Genomic DNA, 26,671 nt, shown 5'->3' with positions numbered 1-26,671 from the left:
TATGCCATATGATGCTCAACCGTGAAGCAATAATAACAACTAGAAATACAGCCAAGAGTTTAGGATCAGGGCTTAGCCATGAACTTATATTATTTATGTGTTAGCTTTGTTCTGTTTTAGTTTTCGTTTTAGTTTTAGTTTTAGTTGTAGTTAGTACTTTAGTTAAGTGCACATTCCGAATTGTTAGAAACATTATTTCTAGTAGTTTTCTTTTTGTTTTGGTTTCATTTGTTGGTAGCTCTAGCAGATCAATGCAAAACGAAAATATGCTCCCGCCTAAAAAAACACATTGGTAAAAGCGCAGGCCAAAGTGTGTCTTAAAAGTTAGCTACAGTCTTTCTTAAGATTTAGCCCAGCCCAAAAACCTCTATATGTATGCAGATAGATGCCTATGTACATGTCCCCTCATTTATATGTATGTGTATATGTTTTTGTATATATTTCTATATGTAGTATATTTTCATATCGGTATATACACTAGGTAATCGCTTGTTTAACAATTCATTTTGATTTCTTTTTAATGTATTTTATAACAATTTCATTGTTGGTTTTTCTCCAGTTTCATTTTTTTTTGTTTGGTTAGAGTTTTTCTGTGTGTGGAAGCAGCTTTTCTTTGTGGGTGTTTTTTCCCTGGGAAACGAGTATATATTTAATTTAATTTAATTATTATTCTCCCAGCTACAATAGCATGTTTAATATATCATCTATAACTATATAAATTTGGTTTAGTTGATTCATTTGGATTTATTCTGCTAGTTTTTCTTCAATCGAATTCGCTTGTGTGGCCGAGAACTAAAGCACGTGGCATTTGGCCATTTATTTAAAATGTTTATCAAACTTGTATATCGATTATCGATTTGGTGCGCTCTACAGTGCAAAATATTTGCTCAATTACAAAAATTGTTTCACAGTTTGTTGTTGAATCATTCGAGCAACAACAAAACCAACCAAGCAACAACTAAAAAACAACAACAAGTCAGAGTCAGAGTCGAAAAGCTTTATAGTCGACAGGTACAATTAATTTGCCTGCAATCTGATCTGAGATAGAACCTAAGATCTGAGTAGAAACGGAATCGTGTCAGAGCTTAAAGCAAACTGGAGTTGATCTTTCGGTCTCTGTATATTAATTGATTGGATCCATTCGATCGATGGCTGTGTAATGGCATTAACTAGGCAAAATTGAAAGCGGTTTCTTGTTGTAGCTTCAGCAAATTCATGAATAATTATACGTTCGTTATTGGTAAATCCTTACAATTTCCGTTCAATTGAATTTGGTATCACAGCAATATATTTGTTTTGTTTTAGTTTAGTTTAGTTAAGTTAGTGTATATATTATCTATATATATATATATATATTCTAGATATTTGTGGCGTTGTGGTGTAGTGTGGTGGTGTGACGATTCGGAATAGCAAACCAAATCAGAACTTGGAAAGCGCTCAACTCGCTTAACTCTGAAGCACGCAGGAAACCGAAATGAAATCAAACTGTATTTAGTAGCATTTCTGCAAGTACTCGTAACTGTGACTAGTGTAAGCTCTAATAACAATCCGAGATTAAACCGCAATGTGGCAACAACCTATGTGGTAAGTGTTTGTACTCTCAAATACGTTTGATGGTGGGACCTGTAAAAAATACCGAAACTTTGCGCTTGAATCTCTCCATCGTGGGTTCGTGATCCTCCTCGTCATCGTCGTCGTCATCATCGAACACCACCACCGGCGGCGGTGCACGATGCTGTGGATGTCCATGGGGGTGCAGGCGACTGGGTCGTGGCTTCTGCCCGAATACAATGGTGCGTGTAAATCGCACTCGTGCCTCCTCCTCCGCTTCGGCAGCTGCTGCCGCATCGGCATCATTCTCGTCGCCACCAGCACCAGCACCGCCTCCATCCGATTCGCTGAAACCGGGATTAAGTATTATATTCGGTATAAGCTCAATGCTGTCCCAACCATCTTGCAGTTCTTCAAGCCACAACAGCAGAAGGGATCACGAATCGTAATAGGAACATATATAGACAGAGAGAGATATAGAAAGAGGGAGAGACAGAGAGAGGAAAAAAAATACATTTATTAGATAAATTTATGATAATTGTTCTGTACTTTACCTCTGCATTTGTATATTCTTTTTTTTTTTGGGTGGGGGGGATAGCTTTTGTTTTAAGGCAGTTTTGTTTTTAGCGTGTAGGGTTTTTGTTTTTGTGTTTTTTGTGTTTGCGTATGTGTGTGTGTGCAAAGTTAAAGCTCGACCAACGTGACACTCGAGGAAAAAACTTTAAGCTCAAGTTACAGCTTGAGCAATTCCAGTGGGAAGAAGATTTTGAATACCCATTGAGCGAATGCCCAGCGTGTAACAAAAGCTTGTGACCATCCTCGCAATGCCGCAAAAGCAACAACTTTTGAATCTAAGTAAGTATAGTTTATATCGTATATTTTGTATTTAGTATCTGTATAGTAGGTTATCCAGTGTCTATATTTGTGTTTGTGTGTGTTGTGTGCAGATTCTATGGCGTGTCTTCTGTGTGTTTTTGTGTGTAACGAACATAAATCAAACGCTCAACAAAACATTTACACATTCTTTTTGGGTTTTTTGTTTGTTTGTTCTTTTCCATTAAAACGTTTAATGATCGTGCTTGGTTTTTAAATGCAAATAACATAATAATATATATATAAATTACATAAACGGTTACAACATTGATAAAGCGATTTTTTTGGCTATTTCTTTTGGTTTTTTTGCTATGCCTTTTACAATATTAATTAAGCAATAGTTTTTCTATTTTTGAGTTTGGGGGTATATGCATCTTTGGTTACCGCTTTCTAGCCATTTTTTTGGATTACTTCAAAATGTTTTAAAACTTCAAAAGTGTTTAGAGTTTTTCGGTCTTTATCGATTTTGATTCATTGATTGCTTGCTACAAGTGCGCTGGCTATCACAGTTAAAGTGCTTAAAGCTTTGATTTCTTTGGTCTACTATTGCAATTCATTTATTTCTTTGGTTTTTTTTTAAGCGAAAAATCGCACTTTGGCTTAAGGCTATAGAAGGGTAAGAGTTATCTGAGTTCTATATATAAAGATTTATTCAATGAAGTGATTTGGGATAAATTGGGATGAACCATGGAAGCTACTTTTATCCATGTTCTTACTGCCTGGAATATTTGTTGAACTTAATCACATTATGTGTGCCTACTTACATCACCTATTTCTTGAAAGAGCACTTTTTATTTAGGAATATTAACAGAGAAGCGCTGCCGCATAACGCGCTAGAAATACAAACAAATGTACATATGTACATATGTACATACGAGATGGCATAATGGTGTTGCTGTCGAGTAAATCTACTATTAACTGATCAAAGTTCTACTTTAAGTGAAACTATTTTCATACAATTCGAAAAAGAATTTAATGCTATACCAAAAGTAGTATTTTTAAAAGAGTTTCCGATATCTTGAATGGAGGACCTAGGCGTGGGATCTTCTTTAAGAAATGTTCCTTCCAAAAGGAACAATACCGCTGCACAACACTCATATTTTTCCTCATTTACTTTTAACACTGGTTCGTTGCACTGAATTCAATCAAAAAGTAAATTCAGCGCTGTCTACTGGCTGACTGATAAACTGATGAAAAAATCTTTATATATGTACGAACATTTAGTATGCGGATAGCATACGGTATATGGTATTTGTATTTACAGATTATATAGAGGGGTATTGGTACTAAAGCTATATACATATAATGACTTATAACTAATAAATAACATCAACACTAAAGCAAACAATTAATTTGGGGGCCGTTTTCAGACATACATATAGACACTCATACAACACGCAAATTATAACTGAATGGAACATTGAATAACAATTGCAACAATATATGTATTAACAATAACAATAGCAACAACAATAACAGCAAATAGCAATAGCAATATAGCAATAGCCATAGCAATGAGAACAACAATGCGTGAAGATAAAAACAAAACGGAGGAACATACAAAACTGAAAAGTTAGCTAAGAAAACAAACATTATAGAGCCTAAGATGACGCCTGGATCATCCCAACAGCGTTACAGTGATTTTGGTACATCGTTTTTTGTGCGCCCGTCATCTATGTGGTTCTAAAATCTTTGCTAAAACAAAAGAAAAATTAAACGCAACGAAAAAATGGTTCTAGTAGATTGCATTGCCCAACACTGGCATACACAAAACACAGGAACACAGGAACGGTAACAAGCATTCGCTGCACAGCACTGGCAAGCCACACACAAAACGTGAAATCTTTTGCGATTTTGATAAATTGATTGTTTGTTTGGTTGGAGTTTGGAGTTATTTTTGGAGTTGTTGGTTTTTTTTTTATTTGTGAGTTAATTCGACTTAGTCTGTACCCATTTGCGATGCTTGGTAGCACTCCTTGGAGAGCACAATGCAGAGTCCAATGGCTAATATCACAAGTGTTCCGAGCACTATACTGACGGCCACTATCCAAATGCGTGGATCGAAATTGTCTAAGTCGGGTTTAATAAGGCGTATGAGATCTGAACGCGCAACAAGAGAGATATATATAGAGAGAAAGAGAGATATATAGAGAGAGAGAGACACACACATCGAGCACTCCCGAAAGGGAGACAGAGTTTTTTTCAGAGCGTGAGAGGGGGAGAGAGAGAAAAAAGAGACATAGATGGACAACAAAAAGAATTACAAAATATATACTAAAACAATGATCTATGTATACGATAACGATTACGTTTACGATTACAATTTTAAGGTTAAGTCAAGTCAATCGATAATACACGATAACACTAGAGTTGCGTAGCGATGACAACCAGGGTTGCAACTAGTTTCTGGCGGCAAACCTGGCCGCATCCAAATACCGACAATAACAACAACAAAAAAGTACAATTTACACATTGAAAAATAAGTTAGTACGGCTGAAAGATTATCCAGCAAATGAAAGTACAGTCAGACCCTAGAACCTATGATAATCTATGGATAATGCCTATCCTAAGATACAGTTCGCCTAACTATCGTATGAGCGTAAGAGTATGTGAGTTGTGTGTGTGGACCTCCACTGGGAGTACTCACCCTCTTCTTTGGTCTCCGGCAAGGTGGTGACATTGGTGGTTACCACCACGCCGCTGCCCAGCTCATTGTTGGCCCATATCCGGAACTCATAGGTGGTGTTTGGCGCCAACCGATACACCTCCATTTGACGCTGAATCAATCGGATTTGTTATTTGTTATTAGTTGTGATTAATATATACACAGAGACAAGTACTGACCACATTGGGTGCTATATTAATGGGATCCATGCGGCTCCAGGCGTGCTCGAAGCTGGCATTTGCCGGCGGCTGGCTGTACGATACATTCCGGAATTCGGCGGTGAAGCTGCGCACGGGATAGCCGCCCGACTGGGTTTTGTTGAAGCGCCAGATGAGAAAGCCCAGTATGGTGGAGGCCTTGAAGTACAGCTGCGTCACTGGGCCGGGTACAGTGCGTACCGTGAGCTTTGTGCGCTGGTATGCCTGATACTTTAGCTCCTCCTCCTGCACCTGCTTCGGCTTTTGCTCTTTGGATTGTGTTGTGGTTGCGGTTGCGGTTGTGGCTGCGGTTGCGGTTTCCTCCTCTGGCAGCTGCTGCTCCCCCTCATTCTCCAGTCGCGGTGAGGTAGTTGTCGCTGGGCTTGTGGCTGTTGCTCTTGTAGTTGTGGTAGTGGTTGTGGCTGTGGCAAAGCACACATAAATGCCAGCATCCGATGTGCTCACATTACGCAGCACCAAGACACGACCCGTCTGGGAAACAGAAGAAGAAATAAGTTCTAAAGGTATATTCTGCAATTGTTGGGTGGGCTCCGGGCTGGCTGCACCACTCACCTGGACTATTGTGCTGTTGCTGCCATGTTCTTTGACCCACATTATGTTGCCCTGGGCGATGCAGGGTATGCTGACATTTCCGCCCTTATCCGTTGCATATTCGTTGTACTTAATCGTGGAGCTAAGCACCGTGAGCACTGCAAAATAAACAAGAAAGCAAAAGGATAAAAGACAGTCAGCAGTGAACGTTAACGTGAACGAGAACCCTTTCCCCAGACCGTCATGCAGCAGTGCCACTCGGTTCTAGGTGGTAACAAGCTCCCGTATCTAAGATAGATCTTAGATCTTTGCACCACACTTGGATTAATTGCCTTTGATAGACAGAGACGACGACGAAGAGGACCCTTTGGCTTTTACGAACTCCCTCCAGTGCCTCCAGTTGCGATGTCTGGAGACTGGCTAGAACGCTGCCTGGGCGGATACTTTCAATTACTTGGCCTGCGATGCAGCTACTCCAATCGCCGTGTGGGTCGCCTGCTGAGCAGCCTCTACCTGGTGCTAGTGATCATTGATTTGCTGGTACAGATGAGGAGCTATGGCAAGGGGGAAGAGCTTATGATCGATCGAAGGCTCTTCTTTCCCAAGGCCATTCAGGCTGTGAATGTGTTCTACAAGCTGGTCCATGCCCTGATCGCCCTCATTGCGCTAGTCGGATGCCGGCGGGAGCGTCGTCTGCTGCAGCAGCTGCCACCCACGCATGCCACGGCGGCCGTCTATCGTCTGGTGGCCCTGGAACTCCTGATGGTTGTGTACGCCCTGACGATTGCCATTACCGATGCCCTGAGGTTCGGGCAGTTCGTTGAGAACTTACGCTATGTCTTCAGCTCTCAGGCGGTACGCGCACGCTATCTGCAGATGCTCCTTCTGGTCCGACGCCTGCAGGCGCAGTTGGAGCAACTACAGCGCCAGCTGATCGATTGCTCTTTGGAAGACTACCCGCAGCTGCGCTCCGCGTATGCCCACTTGGCGCGGTTGTGCCGATCTCTGTCGCAGCTCTATGGTCCGTCGCTGCTGCTGCTGAATGTGCTCGTTCTGGGCGACTTTCTCATCGTTTGCAATGTGTACTTCATGGTGGAGCATATGGAATCAGTGCCTGCCACGTGGCTGGTCTTCTGGCAGGCCGTCTACATAGTGGTGCCCACACTCGTGAAGATCTGGACAGTGTGCGCCGCCTGTGATCGTTTTGTGGCAGGGGTAAGTGTCCGCCAATCATTGAATAATCATTCATAAGGGAATCCTCTTTACAGTCAAAAATTCTGCGACGGCAACTAAGCGAAAAGCGTGGCGGGACGTCCCAGGAGCGCAGCCAAATTGAGGAGTTTGCCCTGCAAATCATGCAAGACTCCCTGCAGTTCAATGTCTGCGGCATCTACCATCTGAATCTGCAAACTCTGGCAGCGGTAGGACTTGCAACGGACATTTAACTTGAGCACACACAAATAAAAAGATACTGAAAGGTCCTCTCGTCCTCTCTTTGCAGATGTTTTTCTTCATATTGGAAGTACTGGTCATATTTCTGCAATTTGTGTCCCTCATTCATTGAGTGAATAAATCATGAAACGGAGAAGGAAAACGGCGCACGATTTTCTTTGGTGGTGTGGGGTGGGACTTTGTGGAGGTAAACAGAAAAAAAATGCTTCAATTTCTGGTTGTTGCAGAAAATGTTGCCACGACATGCGATGCGCGAGAAGGTCAGGAGGCGGCATACAAAAACACGCATACACCAGAGGCCGAAGCGACGAAGCCAACCCACTTTCCATGCACCCCCGCACCACCCATATGGTGGTAGCGGGCAGGCGGGTGCTGTACATTTCATCAAAAGCAGCAACTGTTATAGTGTTTTCCATTGCTTTTTTTTTGGGTTCTCTTAAGCGATGATTTCTCTGGCAGCTTAATAATGATGCCTTCATTTCCTTTCAGTTTTCCAGCGAAGGAAGTATTTCATTCACATTCAGATGTTTATGCTGTGACTCTATTTCGACAATTATCGACTAATGCAACTAATGGCAACGAACATTTCTGGATATTGCACCGCTTACTCTTGAGTGTGAAGTCCCCATCGAACCCTTCTTTGAAGACAAAGTAATGCCCGAGTAGTGCAATTCAAATAATTTTTGTACTACCCGTTTGGCTTTTACTTTGTGGCAAAATCCAATGCCTAAGCCGATATTAATGTGTCCAAAAAGGCGTCACATGCTGACAATGGGCAACCGAATTGATGGACAGCCCCAGCCATCGAATGAGACCAGTGATTGAACGAGTGAGTGATTGAATGAGTGAGTGTCTCACTGCATGAACGAATGACTCTCAAAGACTTCATTCGATGGGGGGGCGTTTGGGTGGTTCCGTGTTTCAAATCAATTAACTGACGTCAGCACATGGACATGGATGGACGAACCGACGGATGGATGGAGGGACACAGGGGCACAGCCCAGGCAGAGCCTTACATCATATTCTCATCGAGTGGTGTGCTCTGGCCCTCACTTCCGGGCCGAACGGCATAAACTTTTGGCCAATTGCTTATCAAAATTATGGATGAATGAATGAAAGCGGAGAAGCAACTGGCACGAACGTTGAAGGTTACACACAGGTACCGTTTTCATTATTCAAAATTATTAAAAATATCCTTTTAATATGATTTCCCAATGTCTTTTTTTTGCACTGAAATACCTGAGAAAACTTCTTGGAAGGCAGACTTTCACCTAATTTGTTTTCCCCAAGTGATGAGAGCCACAGACCAGCTCCTACTCTATCCATTCGCTTTTGGGCTTGCTGCGTTGTTGAATAATTAAGGTACTGCGAGCTTGCCAGCCTCCAGAGGAGCATAAGGAGCATCATTTGCGGCTGGCTATATCCACCTTTCAGGACAACAGCCAACAAGCAAATCAACATAAAGTCATGCTGAAATAGGACCCTGCTGGGAGATCGAATCCAATAGGTCTTCAAGGCAAAAACTTTGCCTGCTGCTGCGAAAACTTTTCAAGTGCTTACACACGCATAGTTTCTCCCGCATAAGAAGTATCCCATCTCCAAAATTGTACAACTTTAAAGTGGGTGGGGGGAAAGTACGGAATTTTCACTGTTATTTACAACATGCATACGAATCGAGAGCACTTCAATTGCCATTCAATTTCAACTTTCATCTATTTTTTGAGCCTTTTTCAATGTTCCGTTGATGAGTTTTCTCTTCCAAAATGAAGTCAACAAATTTATTTGCCATTTTTTCCAAGTTAGAGTGCCGTTTCTTTTTTAACAACTGAGTATCCATTATTCAGCGCTTCAACTGACATTTTGAAAAACGTTCCTTAATTGTTTCTACTTCTCTCCTCTTAATAGCGAAACAATACGAATGGAGTTGATCCTCTCTCGGCTGCTATTGTGAACTGAAATATGCAAATACAAATCTATTCTGCAAGTCCTCATGTACCCAGAATGCTACCCTGTGACATGGTTCTGTCAATTTTGAGTTTAAATAATTTGCAATATTTATGACTCCCCCTAGAACGTCCCTCGTTGTTTCGTTGTCGCAGTTGTCATGTTTCAGCGACAAGCAACCGAAAAGCAAACCCACCAGCAGAGTAAACGTGCATATGTCGGACATGAAGGAGAAGTATTCCCTTCATATAAAAAATATAATATAAACAGAGAGGGCCCTGACATTTTTATGGCGTTTAATAATGCATTTGTCTTAGAACCATTGCTGTATCGACGCCCATCGATGCATCGATGGGTTTGTGTGGCCGGATGTGGCACAACAAATGGAATTGGGAAAATGCAATTTTTATCCAGAGAGAACATTAAATTCCAATTTAAAAAGCTTTCAGCCATACAGATGGCGTGAGGGACACACAATCAAATAAATGTGTGGAAAAATGCAATGAAAATTGAAATACCAAACAAAATGGATGCAACAAATAGCTGAAACTCTGAAAATTTCTTCAATCAGACATCAAAGAATGCATTTAACATTGAAATACTTGGGGCAGAAGAAACATTCCTACGAGGAAACATTCCTTCCATGTTCCAAAGAAGACCATTCGAGTGAATGGAAGCGAAATTCAAGCGACAACAAAAAGAGTCACTCAATGTTAATACTTTTGCTCTCTTTTCTTATTTGTATTTTTATTTTTATTTTTATTTTATTTCGTGCCCGGTGAGAGAAGTGGCTTCAATGTCAAGTTTCAAAGGCAACAAAATGGAAAAGCTGCTTAAAGAATTTTCGTGTGCAATTCCCTAGAACTCACTTTATTATTATTGCCCCAACGGCCTTTTGGGGTGGCTTTTGGGGCAACAAACTAAAATGGCTGAATTAATTAAAATTCATAATTAGTTGCATTTTGCCCCACGACTCGACTGCGGTGCAGTGAGGGGGCAATGAGGTCACGACAAGAGCTAATCCTCACAGCCTCTGGGCTGTGGACCATAGACCATAGAGCACGCACAGTGGGAACAAAATCATCGAAACAGCGTTACCTTTCGCTCATGGGAATTTTGGTAGAAAAGGATTCTAAAGAGAGCAGCGATTTGGGCGCATTGAGGTAGTTTCGGAAAAGATTTCTGCATTCCGTATTTCCATTCCTTGGAAAAAATGCTTTGAATTTTCATTCCATTTACCACTATTCTCGTGTCCACTGTGCTCGTTTCACGTCAATTCTCATTTCGCAGTTTATTTGTTTTGCAAAAACTTGGGTCCTGGGCTGCTGCATTCTGCCAGTTTCCTGGTGGCAAGGATTAAGCCTGCGAAGACTGTAATGAGTTGGCTCCATCGTGTCGCCATTCAGCCGCAGCTGTTTCTCCTCCCTCTCCTGCGGGTACACACTTGTTGAACTTTTTCCTGTGTGTATTCTGAGGAGGGGGCGGGAACAACAGCAAACCCCACTCGATCCTTATCCTTATATCCAGCATTCAAGTGGAAAATCAATGCAAAAATCACATGATGCATGGACACGTGGATGCTCCTTTGGCTGGGTGTTGTGGCTTGAAGATTTTGGTGCTGGGGTGTGGAATGACACTTAACCTTTCTCTTTTTGGCATTGACATTGAGAGTTTCCGTCGCCGATGCCGACGCCGACGCCGAAGCCTTCTCTTTGTCAACAGTGCCCCACATCTGCCCCAAGCAGGCCGCCGCACTTGCTGCCGCATGAACCATGCACCATTCGATGTGTCCTATGCGAGTATACCCTGCCCCAATAGGGGGTCACAAAGCCCATCTGGCTATCATCTTAAGATTTTTCCAGATTGCATATCCACGTTTATTTTCACATTCACGTGCGACTGGCACAGAATCGCTCGAACAATTTCCGTTCGAGTTTCATTCGCCGTTAGCTCTTTTGAATCGTACATCTATGGATAAGTGTATTTCATGCCTCGACCTTGCCCTTGCTTTCTGGCCTCCTGTCTCCCACACACACACATTCTGTAGGAGCCACGCTGCCACACTCTGGTGCTCTGAGGTATGTCTGTGTGTGGCAGAGTGACTAAAAATAGTTGCATTTGTTATCCTTTGTTTGGGGACTTGGGCTCTCAGCGTGCAGAGGGCAGAGTGTCGAAACCGCAGAATAGGGTCAACAAAAGGTGCAGCGAAATTTGATTAGTCCCTGCGGCCTTGGTGGGGTGTTTCCTTGGGTTATCCACCAATTAAAAAATCCCACGGTTGAAGCCACTAATTGTTGATTCCAGCACAGACTTGGCCAAGAAAATCAACTCCCTGAATACAAAAAAACAAAGAAAAGAAAATCTCTCTTGTTTTAATTAAAAGCAAACATTTTGTCGCCAGAGAGAGAGAGAGAGAGAGATCCACAAGGTAATGAGAGCTTGGCCAAGTTAACTAACCAAAGCCATCTCATCCACGTCCTCTATTTCCCTATTCCATGTCCTTATCCCTTGCAATAATACTAAGAAATGGTGGAACGTGGCTCCAACCATTCAAGGATTTATGCGCAATTTGCATGCAAATCAAGCTGGTTACGACCCCAAAGTGGGAGGCCAGAATTAAGGCACTTTGACTGCGATTTATTGTTCACAAAGAACGGAGGCAGTGGATATGGCTACACACACGCGAGGGAGACTCCAGTTATAGCTGGACTCTTGGTTAACTCAACGCCAAATTAAATGTCAAATTCCGAACCCGAATTGAAACACCCTAAAATGGGAATCAGAATGATTGGACTAAGATATATAGTTTATCTTTAAAGGTATACCTTTCGATTATATGTACACTGTACATATGTATGTACATATAAACAAACATACATATGTACATACATACATACATATATGGAAAGATGAGCGTAGGGATACCAAGGGAGACTGTATATTGTAGAGCTACCGTTATTTGAGGTTTAAAGCGATGATTTCTTTGTTGTTCACATTTTTAATCAAATTTTTCCGTAATCTCTGGCAAAGTGCTTGCTCATTAATACCCAAAATCTTCATCAATTTATTATCATTCCCCGGGGGAATACGGAATACGGGAATACCCCAGGCACACAGGCCCACACGACTGAAGGATGGAAGCGAAAGGCGAAACCCAGACCCAAATGTGGGGGCCACATGGACATTAATTATGAGCAAGGAAATGAAAAGATAAATGAATGACCGAGCCCCAAGAGCACAATCTCCCCTGTTCCTACAGTCCGCTCCGCTTTCCATACATCCAGCAATCAGCTGGTGCATGGGTCCTCCCGGGGGGTTATATAAAAATATAGTAAGTGTCCTTACCTTGGGTGAAAAATAATAGATTGAACGATGACAACGTTAGCACGGAGCTGGACGTGGACGACATGCTTCCATATTACGCTTTACATAAGCGTTGGTGTTCCCTTTCCCGTTCCCGTTTCCGCTGTGTTACGTTGTCCGCCCGTCGTTTGCCTTTACTTAGCGTTGCACGCACCACTCGGCCGTCTACAGCCGGCGCTCCTCCGCTCTGCAGGGCTCGGCGCTCTCTTCACTCCTCCACTCTCAGACAAAGCCGGCTTACCAACAACAACAGCAACAAAAATAATCAACAAAAAAGGGAGAAGAGACAAAAAAAAACCACAACAAAAACAGGAGAACGTAACGGAGAAGAAACAACAACAGAAAAATAACGGCGACGCCGCCGCCAAAGGCTGTTTGTGCTGCTCTCCTCCTACACCACCTTCTCCGCTTAGTATTCTTCTTTCACAGTTACTCGTCTTGGGTGCCCAGGCGCGCGGTTTGTTGTTGCCGCTGTGACTTCTTTTGACGTAACTCCTCCGCAATGACGCTCCGCCGCACACTCTCTCTCTCTCTTTCTCTGGCACTCTTTTATGGCACTCTTTTTGATGATTTCTGCACTTAAACTATTGTTCTAATTCTCTCTTCTTGGAGAAAAAAAAAGCACGCACGCGTTGGATTACTCTGCTTAACTACTTTTAATTTGTTGCAAGTTTAAGTGAGAGTGCGGCCTCAAGTGCGGATAATCTCACTCTGCTGCGCGAAGAGAGTTATATTTGTTGCAGTTAAAGGTCACAATATAGGGACAAAAAAATAATAAACTTGGCCACAGATACGAAAATACAGTAAGTGTTTCTGTCTGTTGGTTAAAAAATACGTTAATACGCTAGAACACGACCGTCAGCGCCGAAGTTTGTTTGGATTTTGATTGGAATATTGAAGGAATGACTGCTTGACTGCTCCAAAATGGTGCGCGAAACTGAGCATCGTGCTCGCGTTGGCCCAGAGGATGAAACTTTCTCTTTCCTCTCGCTGCTCCATGCCTGGCCTGGCTTTCGGCTTCTTTCCTTGTTTTTTTCGGCAAACTGAACACTTGCTTCGGCTATCGCCAATGCCAATGTGTGCGAGTGGGTGGGTGGGAGAGCATAGAGTCTGCTGGTAGCACCCCTTGTCCCACACTTCACTGCGAATGCTTCTGGTTGTGCAACTCTGGGGCCGCGTGGAGCTGTGTCCAACTGTGAATTTACCTTGGCAAGCGTAGGAGAGGAGATGAAATCCACTCCCCCAATCCCTCGCACACACACACACCCATTGAACAGCTGTCTGTCGCATCTCACGGGTGCGGAACAGAAAGGACAAACGCCAGGCAACCGACAAGTTCGCTGAACCCGCGGCAAATGACGGGGATTCTGTGGCCAGTGTTGTGCACTGTTATACAAATGCATCCATGTACATAAATGCAATCCGCTATCTTTTAGGCATGTCGTTTATTATAAATTTAATATGTTTCCAAATGCATTTGTCTTAATATTATGTTATAATTTACAATTAAAATACATGATGTGTACACTGCACGATAGGAGGGGCCACCAATCGAATGGAGGTACCTATTACAGATCGGAAATGCATCGCTTGCAAAGCCCGCACCGCACAAAGGAAATTTCTACGTTTTGCTTAAAATTAAAAAAAAAAAATGATATACCGATTTGGTACGGTACATCATCATTGGAGTACATGTACTATGTATATAATTATTCTAGCATTACTGGGGTTCACTTGGAAATGATTGCATTCGGATTGCATTTTGTCGATCCTCGTGTCTGGCAGTTGCGTGCCAGGTGGTGATTACAATTTACAAATAAAGAAATAAATTAAAATAGTGACCCTCCTCCTCCTGCTCCTCAACCTCTTTTTCTGTCTCTCAAACCCACAAACACAGTTTTTCTATCTGTATCTCTCTGTGCTAGCGACGCTTTTTGACGCGTTCAATGTATTTGGTTTTGTTAAGAGCACGATTGCCGGCATTGGGATCCATCATGCGCTTCCAATCTGTCTGCCCCACCACAAAGCCAATGGCACGCATCTTTTCCTGGGCGCGTTTCTCCTCAATGTCTGCCCAGCGCACCTGCAACGGAAAGGAAAGTGAGTCAAGTGTCCTTAAAATACATGATGTGAGGAGTCGCTATCTCCAGCAACTACTTTTAGCTCTATTATTCATCGGATATTATTTCATTTGGTTACATTTTTAATATCTAAATGGTATCTACGGATCTCAAATATCTCTTGTAATCCTAGGAATCACTCATTAAGTCAAGTTCTGTGTCTTTTAGGTTTCATTCCAATCTATAATGATTACAGCTAACAAAAACATTCAGAAAAAGGGAATATCTTCACACAATCCTGAATATCAAATATCTTTTTTTCTACAAATCAAATTTTAATGAAACTTTAGCTAATCACTTTTTATGGCCATTATCTAATATTCTTTAAGTTTCATTTTATTCGTTTATTAAAAACCCTCGAAAAAAAACGTTGCACAAAATGCAAAATTTGCACAGAGTGAGAAAAAGAGACAATATTATTGACTTTCAACTTTTTCCATCTCTTTTCCTTTAGTGTTGAGCTCATTTTCATGATCTAGTGATCTACGCCTTTTATCCACAACTCACTCGCTTTTTGCCATCGGCTGAGGTCTTGGGTGGCTCCCAGTCGTCCAGCTGCAGATATTCGGCCATGCTGGCGGTCTTGCTTTTCTTCAGGATGCGCATGGTACCGTCCAGACGGGCTACAAGCACAAAAATCAGTGAAGAGATCCTTAAAAAGGAGTATAATGTGGCAGGACTTACCTAGATTATCCTCGGTGTTGTCGCTTTCCCACTTGCTTTTCAAATTGCCAAACTGCACGGAACCACACAGAATCACCGATGGAATAAAGGAGTAGAGGAAGGGGAGAAGGTGGAGAAATTTCGGGTTTTGTTTGTTTTGGAAAAAGGATCACCCCCCAATAACACCAAAAGCCCCACACTGGTTGTTTGTATTTTTGTATCGGTTAACACTTACATCGTAGCAGATATCATCACCGTTGCTGTCTTCTGTCGTGCCATCGACAGCTCCGGCGGCTGTGGAGGCGGTGGCGGCGGCGGCGACCACAACATCCCCATCCCCAGTAGCTGCTGCCTTGGTGGCGGCATTCGAAGCAGTGTCCTCACTATAGGCATTATCATCCTGAAATAAATGAAGCCGCCATAAATCAACAAAACGTTCGCTTCATTCGTGTTTAGCCTTTTTGCAGAAGTTGCCTTTACTAAAGAGCTTAATAATAGAATAATTTCATCAGTTTCGCATATAGTTTCATATAGTTTCGCTACAGATAGATCTACAGTGAATTTTCGATGATGTGTCGCTTTCGCTTGAGAACTTATGTGCTAAAATCGTGGCGATACAGAGCGCATATCCGGCATATATCGATATCATATTCATATTCATAATAATTCATTCATAATCATTGCATTGCATATATGCCAGAGAAAAAACTTATGTCTAAGAGCATCTATCTCTAAATTTTAATCTTTCCGTTCAACTTTCGACGGAAAGGCGGCCAGAGTAAAAGTTAAAATTGTTTGCTTGTTTGCGTATACATAAATGACTAGATTGGGCAAGAGGCGTCGATGGCGGTGGCGAGAGACTCGCGGGCCTCTGGCCTGCAGCGCCTGCAACCTGCCGCCACATGTGGGGGGAGGTGCATGGTGTGGTTACAGGCTGCAGGCGGCACAGGCCGGAGACCAACAGTCTCCCGCTCCCGCCTCGTCTGAGGGAGTGTGTAGGGGGAGAATCATTCCCGTTTCCACCCCATCATTCGCGTTCAACGCGAGGGAATCGCATCTCGATTCTAGGGCATAGTTACCGTTGCCATATTCTCAACATCTTCCATCTCGACCACATTCTCCAGCAGCGTGGCCACGTCCAGTTTGATGTAGTGCAGGGGTGTCTCGTTCCAGTTATCCAGCGCCAACTGGATCTCCCCTTTGGTGCGTTTGTGCGCATTACGTCCCAGGCAAGTCTCCATGTCGCAAAAGAGATCCACAATGTACGGCTAGACAGGAAGGTTTATGTAATAAACAAACGGACAAATGGTTGTTTCGCACTGGAGACTAACCACAAAATTCGAGTCCTTTGCATTGCAGTAGAACTCGTTGAGTGTGCGCAGCGAATTGTTATTACAATCCACAACTATAAAGTCGTACAGGTTATCGCTGAGCGTCTTCTTGAACGATTTGATCAGGTATTGCATGTAGGTCTCTTCCATGGTGTCGTCGTACTCGTAGAGTAGCTCCTTTTTGGGTATCTGTAAGACACAAAGTCAAACGGAATGGAAAACCTCTTGCATTCCATATCTCGAGGGATGCCTCACTCACCTTCTTGCCCGTCTTGGGGCACTTTTCCTCGTAGTCATTCTCAATGATAAAGTAATCATCGATGCTGAGTATACGCGGTGTGGTGCCGCCCATTTCCAGCTCCTTCTCCTTGATGAGGCGTGCCACAAAGGACTTGCCGCTGCCCGGTGGACCGCGTAGTATAACACAAATGCGCTTGGGACGCGTCAGGCGGCCGGGAGGCAACAGAATCTCATCAATCGTTATGGTATTGCGATTCTCAATCGTGGGCACACTCATCTCCAAATGTGGGGCAGGAACATGGCCGGCGGGCACATCCTCATTGGCCTTTGCCTCCGAGGGAAACAGAGATTGCAGCGTCGTAGGAGCACCCTCTGATGGAGACGACGACGACGGCAGTGGTTCCGTTTTCGGTATCAATAAGCTTTCGCATAGCATGCGACGCTGCGGATTGGCGGGAAAGGCCTTCCTGAAGGGTTCCACACCGGAAGAGACGCTGCCAAAGATGTGCATCGATGGCGGCGATGGCAGTGAGTCATCATCTCGTATTTCCACGAGATTACTGCACGCAGTCAAAAAAGGATGGAATCACATTAGTCATTCACGTTACATATGGAGGGGCTGGGGCATTGGGACTTACTCTTCACCATCGGATATATCTTCGAGATCATCGGACTGCTTGGCATTGATCTGCTCCTGCGGGACGGGTGTCTAAGGGAAAGGATTGAAAACGGATTAGGTATCGCATCGAAGGACGACTCGACTCCCCACGTCATGTGGAGAGCGGGCGCTTGGGCTTACCTGCTGATCGCTCTCTTCGGTCGAAACCGCATGAAGCTGACGATTCTGCTGTAATTGCATACGCTCCTGCTGGCGCAGCTGTTTTTTTCTTTTTTTGTTACGCTGTTTTATGGTATTTTGATTCTGACCGGATGCGGGTGCGGTTACGCTTCCAGCTGCCGCTCCGACTGTTGCTACTCTTATTAATGGCCCTCCTCCAGGTCCCATCCCCATTCCGTGTGATGCTCCGCCGCGTCCACCTCCGCGTCCGCCTCCTCGACCAGGTCCCATTCTACCACCAACTGGCGCATATCCATTGTTTGAGGCGTGTCCATACTCAAAGGTTTTCAGTGGCCTAAATTCGGGCAGCCCATCGCCAGGTGCTGGAGAAGCGCCCCCGCTCAATGTGGATGACTTGTGGCCATAGTCGATGACTTTGGGGGCGGGCGTTTGGTTCTGGTAGTCGAACACCTTTATGGGGCGATGCACGGGATGCTCGTCGCCGTCCTCAATGGTATCCGCACGTGAATGAGAATGAGGGTGGAATGGCGGCCCCTGTGGCTTTTGCTGTGTCGGCGGCGTCTCCGGTCTGCAACGTGGGGGCAACGTGATGTGTAAGAGGTGGGGGCGTAGGGTGGTGGAAGGAACGCAGTGGCGTGGTCGGTATTGTCGGTATCAAATATCGGTTGTTTTTGTTGGTATTTGTTGTAGTATTTTGAACGGTATTTTGCGGTATTTCGGTTGTTCGATTATTGAATCGATTATGAATCGATATCGATTTTTTTCAATATTTTTAATTGATTTTTGTTTCGTTTTTTGAGGTTTTTTTATTGTTTCAAAAACCAAAAGAAAAACACTTTAACTTTTACTTTTCTTTCAAATTTACAAAAAAAAAAGTATTGAAGATGTGCGGGGTGGTTGGGTCAAGGGTCGTACGGGGCGTTTTTGAACGTGGCGAGGGGGCTGGGTTATAGTTCAGAGGTCCTACATTTTACAGACATAATTGCACACAGAAAATAGTACGGACAAAAATAAAGGGGGCAAATGACGCTTCCCTCTATTCAGAGATTACAATTCGGACTCAGTGAATTTTTCTCCTCCATCCCTCACAGAAAATATAGAATGTATATCGATAATTAATCGGAAAACTTGACAGCTCTTTGGCGAGAATCTTTTATAAAGGCGGAAGGAGGACAGATACCATCCCATGAGGCATCCTCCATATTCCATAAATCAGCGGACAAGCATTAAATATCTAATGTATGTTAGTATATATCGTAAATTGCATTTGTATATTTATTTATTTAAAACTTTCGAGATTTGAGGCAAACAGTGCGTTTCAATAGTGTATGGTATATAAGGGGACATCATATGGCTTATATAATATATAGTTTTACAATATTTTACAGCTTATCGACTCTTTTGTTGGTCAGTCATCGAACATCGAATTTTTAGCTAATTATCGATAGCTACCGATATAACAATTTTAGCATGTTAGATTGAGATAGATAGACAGAGAGCGAGAAAGACTTATCGACATTTAAATCCATATCATTAATCGATATACGTTTTTTATTGATCGAGCAACCATTGAATTTATCGAACGGTTATCGAAACGTATTTATGTAGGATTTTTGTAACCAATTAAAAACGGATAAGCACTCCGTAAATATCTTGAATTGGATTAAATATATATCGTTTAGCTATCGAACGAACACAGTGTTCATTTATCTTATTGATTAATCGATCCATCTATATCTATCAACTATCGTTTATCGTTAATCAAAAAAGTCAATATTGGTCACACAATAATTAATAGTGTGGCGTGGTTCAGGCGCTATATATATGGATTTCCTGGATGGAATCCTTTTCTGATCTTCCTACCGATTTTCAAACGCACTGCAAACCCCAGGTACACGTCTCTTTTTTTAAATTGTAATTCATACATCAGACCGACCCCCAGACGACGACACTGGAACTGAAAACTTGAACTTTTGCTATTGATGCGGCAAGGTGTAAGGAAAAAAATATAATTTCATCTTTACGTATGTACAAAAGAAACGGACTGACTGACTCGATATCGGGCAGTTCTCTCTGGTGTTCTTATCGGTGTGTCTGAGTGTGTCTGAGCCCAACCTCAGTTTGATCTTTTATTGGTGTATATATTAGATATTTCATTTTCGACTTATAAAACTTTCAATTCTACAAACAAATACATCCTGATATTAACTTTCAAAAACTTCAATTCGGATTCAGATACAGGTAGAGTGAAGAGAGAGCAAAGAGAGTAGAGAGAGTAGAGAGAATGAAAATGTTCCGAGGAAACTAAAAAAAAAACAGAATTAAAACGTAACAAAGCGGAAATGTTACAAATTCATTTCATTTTAAACCAATTCATTTTTGATGTTAGTTCGATTTCTTTTCTCGTCAAGTTTTTGGGGGAGCAACAAATTTTTTCAATTGTTTAAGGGTATTATGCTAGAGCTATAGATCTCTGTTTCTGGTTTTGTTTTCTTCGAGTTTTTGGAGGATGTGTACATGGTGTGGGTGTGTATGTTCTTATTTGCTGAATTAATCTACTATATCTCTATATGGTGCTATGTGTTTATCGATGTAGAAGTAGAAAAGGAAGCTCTGAGGCTAAGGCTGTGGCTGGGGCTGGGAGTTCAGAGGAGCAGAGGGAGAACTGATCCTCTGGAGCCACTGGAGCCTCCATTCCACTGCCGCTTCTTCACTGCTTCCTTCTCTAATACTCTCTCTCCTACTCAGATCCTGCGCTGCTTCTGCTGCTGCTGGACGTTTCTATTGGTCCTGTTCTTGAATTTAGCTTGACCGCTGCTCAGACCACGCGGACACCACAAGACACCATTCATTCATCGTATGGGATCATGGATTTATGCATTGATCGATCGATTCACCCACCACCATCACATGTCATCAATACCATGATATAATTTTTTTTTTCATTTGTTTTTTTTTTGTATTTGTTTTTTGGTATTTTTAACAAAAGTTGTGTGGTATTTTTTGGTATTTTGTTTCGATTTCATTTCGTATTTCGGATATATATATTTTTTTGTATTTATCAGTTGCATAGAAGTAGAAGAGAAGAAGAGAAAACGGGTATGGAATTTTAATTCCAGCATTAACGATAACTAGAAAAAACACATCGCCTGCACATAATCTACATAAAGAATGGTTGGGGGAAGGAGAGAGAGAGACAAGAGAGAGCAACAAACATACAGAGAGAGAGAGAGAGAGAGCGAGCGAGCGAGACGGAGAAAGAGCGACATATAAGGGTGGGTGGAGATTTGGTGGGTTGGAAGGAGGCGGGGGCAGATACGACAAATATCGACGAGGACTCGTCGGACGACGGATAGGAATGATGGGTGGAAAGTTCGCAACACAAACGCCTTGCATATATCTGGTATTTATGCGTGAAAAAAAACCCGTCAAGTCTGTTACTTATCTAGTATTTTGGGGAATAAACTTTAATTTTAGAATGGTATCTAGTTGGTATTGTTGCAGAACAAACTTGCATTTAACGGGTATGTACTTCTTCGGAATACTTTTATTTAACCTGGGACTAATTCGGAATAAACTACTATTTAACTAGTATTTATTCGGACTTAACTGGTGTTTTTTGATCGGACAAATAAATATTCGACATTTCCCACAAGGCATTCAGTACTTAAAGTGCCACGCGTCCTGCAGCAGCGACGCTCAGTCGTTTATTGCACGCGTGAGAAGGAAACTTTGCTGAAGGAAATCGAATCATGATAAAATCGCAACCTGTCCTACAATTCAGGTTATAATGCTTCAAGCTATTCTATCCCTCAAAAGCCAAGTCCAAAAGTGGAGGAAAGTACCTGGCATCGGTATATTCATCCACACCTATTCGTAATTCATAAAATTTCTTATAAATTATGGCATGGACAAAGAACACTAGAGATGCCTTAAGCATTTAATCAGAGACCGATTCAGCGGACAGACAGTCTCTTGGGAGTTTGAAAGGAGACGGATATCTATCCCTTTTGTCAACTTTATTAAAGGGACTTTCTGTAACATTTTTTCGCATAAGTTTTGCTTTCGCACATGAGATCAAAGTGTTCTGGTGTTTTGATTTTGCGGTTAAAGAAAAGTTATTCATAAAAGTGTGGAGAGTGAGTTCTGTTTTTGGACACATACCCGTCATCCCATTGCTTCCGATTTCCAAAGTTCATCATGTTTCCGCCTCCGCCTGCGCCTGGTCCAAAGTTTCGACGATTGCGGGGAGGGCCTCCGCCCATATCGTCGTCAAAGTTGGGCATCGGGGGACCGGAATTACGCCGGAATGGATTATCACTATTGTTGGGAGGTCCTCCGCCGCCTCCTCCACCGAAGTTGGGACCTCCTCCAAAGTTGGGTCCAGGACCAGGGCCATCAAAAGGCCCTCCAGGACCTCCAGGACCACCAAAGCCGAAGGGATTAAACGGTGCCGAGTCGGGGCCACATCCAGGGCCAGGACCACGGAATTTCGGACCAAAATTGGGTCCAGGTCCGGGTCCGCCGCCGCGATTGTGGGGTCCGAAGTTGGGACCGAAATTGGGACCAAAGTGCGGCCCATTTGGTCGATTGTTGGGACCGAAATTGGGCCTAAAGTTCGGTCCTCCAGGCCCACCGGGACCAAAGGGCGGGCCACCATTTGGACCGAAATTGCGGCCGCCATTGGGGCCAAAGCTGGGTCCGGGTCCATGGCCAGGTCCAAAATTCCTGCCATTTGGCCCAAAGCCGGGGCCATTTCCATCGAAATTGTTGCTAAAGTCCGTGAAATTATCGCCAGGCACCTGTCCGGGTCCCAATTGATTGATTTGATTGGGACCAAAGGGCCCGTGAGCGTCACGAAAGCCTGGACCAGGACCGGGGTGAGGACCGAGACCGGGACCAGGGCCACCAGGAGCATCACCAGCAAATCCACGATTGAGCCGAGAGTGCTGCGGATCATCCATGTCGGTGGGTCCACGGCTGCGGCTGCGTGAGTCGGCGGCATCGCCGCTATCCCGACTCATCATCGACTCCCTGGAGTCTTGCGAGAGCTTGTCCACATTTCCAGGCGATTGAGACTGCGAATGGGAGTGAACCTTCTTCTTGCGCTGCCATTCGGCAAAGGAAAGCGGTCTTCCCTTGTTGGCGGCGCCACCTGCTGCGCCTCCTGGCTCCGCTGAGTCGTTAGCTCCTGTTCCTGCTCCTGCGGCGCCCTGCTGCTCGCTTAAGCGCTCCTGGGCCTTGGCCACTGCCTGGGTGAGATTATTCATGAAATCGGGATCCTTAAGAGCGTTGGAAACATTCGCTGGCAGAGATTCATCCGTCGAATTTTTGCTGTCGCCGCTGGCGCTCACAGCAGAAGGTGCTCCGCTTTCTTTGACGGCTGCTGCATCGACAGCCACAGCGGCGTCGGTAGCCAGATCCTCCGGGTTCTTGATCACCACATCGAACAGCGATGGTATCTTCTTGTTTTCGTCAGTGGCAACAGCGGCTGCGGCTGTCTTGACTCTGTCTTCGACCAGATCGAGCCCAGGGATGCCATCGCTCTTCCTGAAGATATTCGTCATGGGCGTATCCACCAGCTCCGGCTCTGGCTCCGGCTCATCGTCGTCATCGTCCAGTGAAATTGTGAGAATGTTCTCCTCTTTGGTTAGCTTTGCCGGCGTGGAGGTGGCAGCGGCACCCTCGAACCGCCGCTTCCCAAGAACAGATCCAGGAGCAGGCTCAAGTTTGCTTTTCTGATGCTGCTGCTCCAGGGGCTTCTTGGGCGACGACTGCTTCTGTGGATCTACCGTCTTCAGCTCCTTGGGCGGCATGTGTGGCGGCTGCTGCATCTGCTCCTTAAATGGTTCCTGCTCGCGATGCTGCTCGTGATTCCCGCCTGGAAATGCACCGGGACCAGGACCGTGTCTGCCAGCAAAGCCAGGTCTGCCGCCAGGACTAGGCCCACCTCGATTTGGGCCTCCATCAAAGGCAGCTCCAGGTCCGCGTCCTCCAAAGGGTCCTCTCTCAAAAGCAGGGCCTGGTCCCGGTCCCGTTCCCGTTCCTTGTCCCTGAGCATCCTTTGCCGCATCACCTCTGATTGTACCCTCAAAGGAGCCACCGCGGAAGCGTCCTCCTCCACCATCTTCATTCTCTTCGATGGGATCTTTGCTAGCGATTGGTCCGACTGGTGGACCATCTGGAGCGGCTGCTGCTGGTCCTGTGCCGCCACCAACTGCCGCTCCTCCACCACCATCTTGAGCCTGACGGCGACGTCGCATCTGTTCGCGACGCTCGGCAATGCGACGCCGCTGCTTCTCAAACTCCTCCTCGTAGCGGCGGTACTCATCGCGATCCGGATGATTGGCATTGGCCCGTTTCCAGTCCTCAAACTGCTGCTCCCACTGATCAAACAGCCGATCGAAGCTCGCCTCATCCAGATCTGGCCCGGCAGGAGCTCCACCTCCGCCACGTGGATTGTTGTTGTTGCTGTTCCTTGGGCCAAAGTTGCTGCCGTTGCCGCTTCTATCGTCGTTGTATCCCTGATTATCCCAGCGTCCAGCATTGTTGTTGTTCGGCGGTGGACCACGACGATTGTTGGCCCCGAAATTATTGCCAAAGTTGCCAGAGCTATCCGATCCTCTTGGGGCTGCACCACCGCCGCCATAGCTGTTGTTGCTAATAAAGTTTGATCCACCTGCGCCTCCTCCACCGCTAGGGCTATTACCAAAGTTTCCTGAGTTACCACCGTCACTGGAATTGCCAGTAATTGCTCGCCTAGGCCCAGGTCCAGGTGCTCCACCGCGACCGCTGAATCCTTCTTGACTTGAGCCAAACTCCTGGCCAGAATGCTGAGTAAAAGGATTGTTGCTGCGTGGTGGGGGAGGGCCATCTGCTCCTCCCTTTTGCCCTGGTCCATCGCTCCAGCCCTTGCGCTGGAAGTTATTGTTCGGTTTATTCCCTGCATGGCGCTGCTCCATATCGGGATTATTCGTTGACCAGCGATTCGTTCGCTGATTGCTGTTGCTGCCCGGCGGCGGCTGCTGCTGCTCTTGCTGCTGGTCCATAGCTGGGGGTGGTCCCTCCCAGCGTCCTCGATTTGGCTCAGCAGCAGGCGGCGGCGGTCCGCTCCAGCGATTGCTGCCATCACCACCCTGCGGTGGTGGCGGTCCGTCCCAGCGTCGGTTTGCATCAGCGGCAGGTGGCGGCGGACCGGAATTCCAGCGGTTCCCACCAGCTGGTGATGGTCCCTCCCATCTAGAACCTGGACCTGGACCTCCTCCTGGACCCGGACCAGGTCCGGGCACATCTGTTGGGCCGTCCCAGCTTGCTGCAGTACGTGGCGGCGGCTGGTGCTGGTGCTGCGGAAGTTGGAGATGCTGGTTCCATTGGTTTTCCATGGCATTGGGCAGCGGCGGGCGCAACTTGGGATCTCCGCCCATAAAGGCAGGCGGCGGCGGCTGCTGGAGATTGGGAAAAGGATTCATGTTGCCCTGCATCTCGTTGGGATTGCCACCCATGGGTGGCTGCCCGTAGCCTCCCATCTGTGGCTGTGGCTGTGGCATCTGGTTGTAGCGAGACCCCGACGGCGGTTGTTGGTGATGCTGCTGTGGATGAGCCGCCGTTGGCGCTGTGGGCCACATATTGGGACCGGGCTGATGCTGGTGCTGGTGCTGCTGCTGCATGTAGCCTCCGGCATTGGCGTTCTTCTGCGGTGGCGGCGGCGGCGGCTGGCTGTACATTTGCGGTTGGGCCATAATCTTGCCCGGAATGCCAGCCCCTTGGGGATTGGGGGGCACCGGAGCCACCGCCGCCGGAGCCTGGTAGTATGCCTGCTGTGCTGGTGGATAGCCCTGCACTCCCGGCTGCACTGCCGCAGCGGCGGGCATAATGACTGCTGCTGCTGTGACGGGCGCTGCAGCAACTGCCGGTGCAATAGCGGCAGTAGCCACGGCCGCGGGATTTGCACCTCCAGCTGCAGCGGCAGCCATCTCCCGTTTGTACTGAAAGAGGGGAAGCAAATTAAATCAACTTAAGTCGAGTGGGGCATGGGTGCTGGTACACACCTGCTCTCCGTATTGGGCATGCCACTTGGCGTACTCCTGCTGGTACGTCTGCCACTGGTGCCAGTGGTGCTGCAGCGCATACTGCTGCTCGGGGGTCATGGCCGCGTACTGGGCAGCCGTGTACTGCTCGTAGGGGTTTGTGGCCGTTTGACCGGCCGTGCTGTAGGGGTTGCCACCCAGTGCCGCAGGCATGGCGACCTGCTCAGCGTCGCCGGCGGACACCACCGATGATATTGTGGACGCATGGTCGGCGGGCGGCGGCGGTGGTGGTGCGTCGGGCAGTGGCGGCGGTACCGTGGGCTGGGGCGGTGCAGCCATTGGCACGACGCCTGGCACCATACCCGCTGCAGCGGGCCATTGATTCCACATTCTCACTCCTCTTTTTTTGCACACTTTCGGTCACAGGGAATGGGTTTTTCGTTATTATCTCATCGTGCACTATTCGTGTGTGCTCTGGCGATTTATTGTATTCGTCATTAAACTCACCGCGAACTTGTTATTATATGTAATTTGCAGCAATAAACTAATTTCCGAACAGAAGAAAAAGTAAAAATTCCACTCACTTCGCCATTTTTGGCTTGAAAATTAGAGACGGGGAACGGGATTCTCGATTGCCGCAACACTAATACAATAGCAAATGGCAAGAAATATCGATAGTGATATTGGCTAACAGATTATGACACATAAATAAAAGTATTTGAATCAACTACTACTATTTGTTATTTGTAAACAACAAATTTGAATTCTCTCACTTTTGGGGAAGTTTTATTATTTATTTATTATTTTATTATTATTTATTACATTCTTTGGACCATTTTTATATCGATATTTGGTGGATAATTTCACAACAATTATTTAGAAAATAAACCAAAT

General features: G+C 45.2%; 3 protein-coding genes across 11 annotated transcripts; 1 reads left to right on the top strand and 2 right to left on the bottom strand.

The window, feature by feature from the left end:
* Nucleotides 1-1,188: 1,188 nt before the first annotated feature.
* On the bottom strand, nucleotides 1,189-13,562 carry LOC117903480. Of its 3 annotated transcripts, XM_034815536.1 has the most exons (6): nucleotides 12,580-13,562; nucleotides 5,860-5,996; nucleotides 5,269-5,778; nucleotides 5,072-5,201; nucleotides 4,375-4,524; nucleotides 1,189-1,962 (listed from the first exon to the last, which is right to left on the bottom strand). In XM_034815536.1, exons 1-6 carry the CDS (start codon nucleotides 12,641-12,643, stop codon nucleotides 1,601-1,603), a joined length of 1,353 nt encoding a protein of 450 aa, XP_034671427.1. In that variant the 5' UTR covers nucleotides 12,644-13,562; the 3' UTR covers nucleotides 1,189-1,600. The 3 variants fall into 3 exon arrangements, with proteins under 3 accessions (XP_034671427.1, XP_034671428.1, XP_034671429.1); XM_034815537.1 differs by lacking the exon at nucleotides 4,375-4,524; XM_034815538.1 differs by lacking the exon at nucleotides 4,375-4,524 and having other exon boundaries at nucleotides 1,189-1,898.
* On the top strand, nucleotides 6,206-7,402 carry LOC117891852 (putative gustatory receptor 9a). The gene is made up of 3 exons (XM_034797607.1): nucleotides 6,206-7,053; nucleotides 7,107-7,259; nucleotides 7,340-7,402. The coding sequence occupies exons 1-3, from the start codon at nucleotides 6,244-6,246 to the stop codon at nucleotides 7,400-7,402; spliced, it is 1,026 nt and encodes a 341-aa protein (XP_034653498.1). The 5' UTR covers nucleotides 6,206-6,243.
* Nucleotides 13,563-14,027: 465 nt separating the features above from the next.
* LOC117903472 (collagen alpha-1(I) chain) lies at nucleotides 14,028-26,420 on the bottom strand. Of its 7 annotated transcripts, none has more exons than XM_034815522.1 (12): nucleotides 26,285-26,420; nucleotides 25,799-26,190; nucleotides 21,915-25,735; nucleotides 17,751-18,318; nucleotides 17,590-17,660; nucleotides 16,971-17,511; nucleotides 16,712-16,900; nucleotides 16,460-16,648; nucleotides 15,616-15,780; nucleotides 15,402-15,453; nucleotides 15,225-15,340; nucleotides 14,028-14,680 (listed from the first exon to the last, which is right to left on the bottom strand). In XM_034815522.1, exons 2-12 carry the CDS (start codon nucleotides 26,165-26,167, stop codon nucleotides 14,519-14,521), a joined length of 6,243 nt encoding a protein of 2,080 aa, XP_034671413.1. In that variant the 5' UTR covers nucleotides 26,168-26,190; nucleotides 26,285-26,420; the 3' UTR covers nucleotides 14,028-14,518. The 7 variants fall into 7 exon arrangements, with proteins under 7 accessions (XP_034671413.1, XP_034671414.1, XP_034671415.1 ...); XM_034815523.1 differs by having other exon boundaries at nucleotides 21,915-22,086; nucleotides 22,117-25,735; nucleotides 25,799-26,402; XM_034815524.1 differs by having other exon boundaries at nucleotides 21,915-22,374; nucleotides 22,432-25,735; nucleotides 25,799-26,401.
* Between the last annotated feature and the right edge of the window lie 251 nt (nucleotides 26,421-26,671).

The sequence above is a fragment of the Drosophila subobscura genome, chromosome A (genome assembly GCF_008121235.1).
Source record: "Drosophila subobscura isolate 14011-0131.10 chromosome A, UCBerk_Dsub_1.0, whole genome shotgun sequence".
Classification (NCBI taxonomy): Eukaryota; Metazoa; Arthropoda; class Insecta; order Diptera; family Drosophilidae; genus Drosophila; species Drosophila subobscura.
The sequence above is the reverse complement of the archived record's forward strand: the minus strand, read 5'-3'. Positions and strand labels throughout refer to the sequence as shown.

Excerpts from the sequence above, each read along its gene's own strand:
- LOC117891852 (XM_034797607.1), top strand. The coding sequence starts at position 6,244 with ATGTCTGGAGACTGGCTAGAACGCTGCCTGGGCGGATACTTTCAATTA. Across the intron at positions 7,054-7,106 it reads GTGATCGTTTTGTGGCAGGG|TCAAAAATTCTGCGACGGCA; the intron begins GTAAGTGTCCGC and ends TCCTCTTTACAG. Across the intron at positions 7,260-7,339 it reads ATCTGCAAACTCTGGCAGCG|ATGTTTTTCTTCATATTGGA; the intron begins GTAGGACTTGCA and ends CTCTCTTTGCAG.
- LOC117903480 (XM_034815536.1), bottom strand. The coding sequence starts at position 12,643 with ATGTCGTCCACGTCCAGCTCCGTGCTAACGTTGTCATCGTTCAATCTA. Across the intron at positions 5,779-5,859 it reads GCAACAGCACAATAGTCCAG|ACGGGTCGTGTCTTGGTGCT; the intron begins GTGAGTGGTGCA and ends TCTGTTTCCCAG. Across the intron at positions 5,202-5,268 it reads TTAATATAGCACCCAATGTG|CGTCAAATGGAGGTGTATCG; the intron begins GTCAGTACTTGT and ends CGATTGATTCAG.
- LOC117903472 (XM_034815522.1), bottom strand. The coding sequence starts at position 26,167 with ATGTGGAATCAATGGCCCGCTGCAGCGGGTATGGTGCCAGGCGTCGTG. Across the intron at positions 25,736-25,798 it reads ATGCCCAATACGGAGAGCAG|TACAAACGGGAGATGGCTGC; the intron begins GTGTGTACCAGC and ends CCCCTCTTTCAG. Across the intron at positions 16,649-16,711 it reads CAAAGGACTCGAATTTTGTG|CCGTACATTGTGGATCTCTT; the intron begins GTTAGTCTCCAG and ends CTTCCTGTCTAG.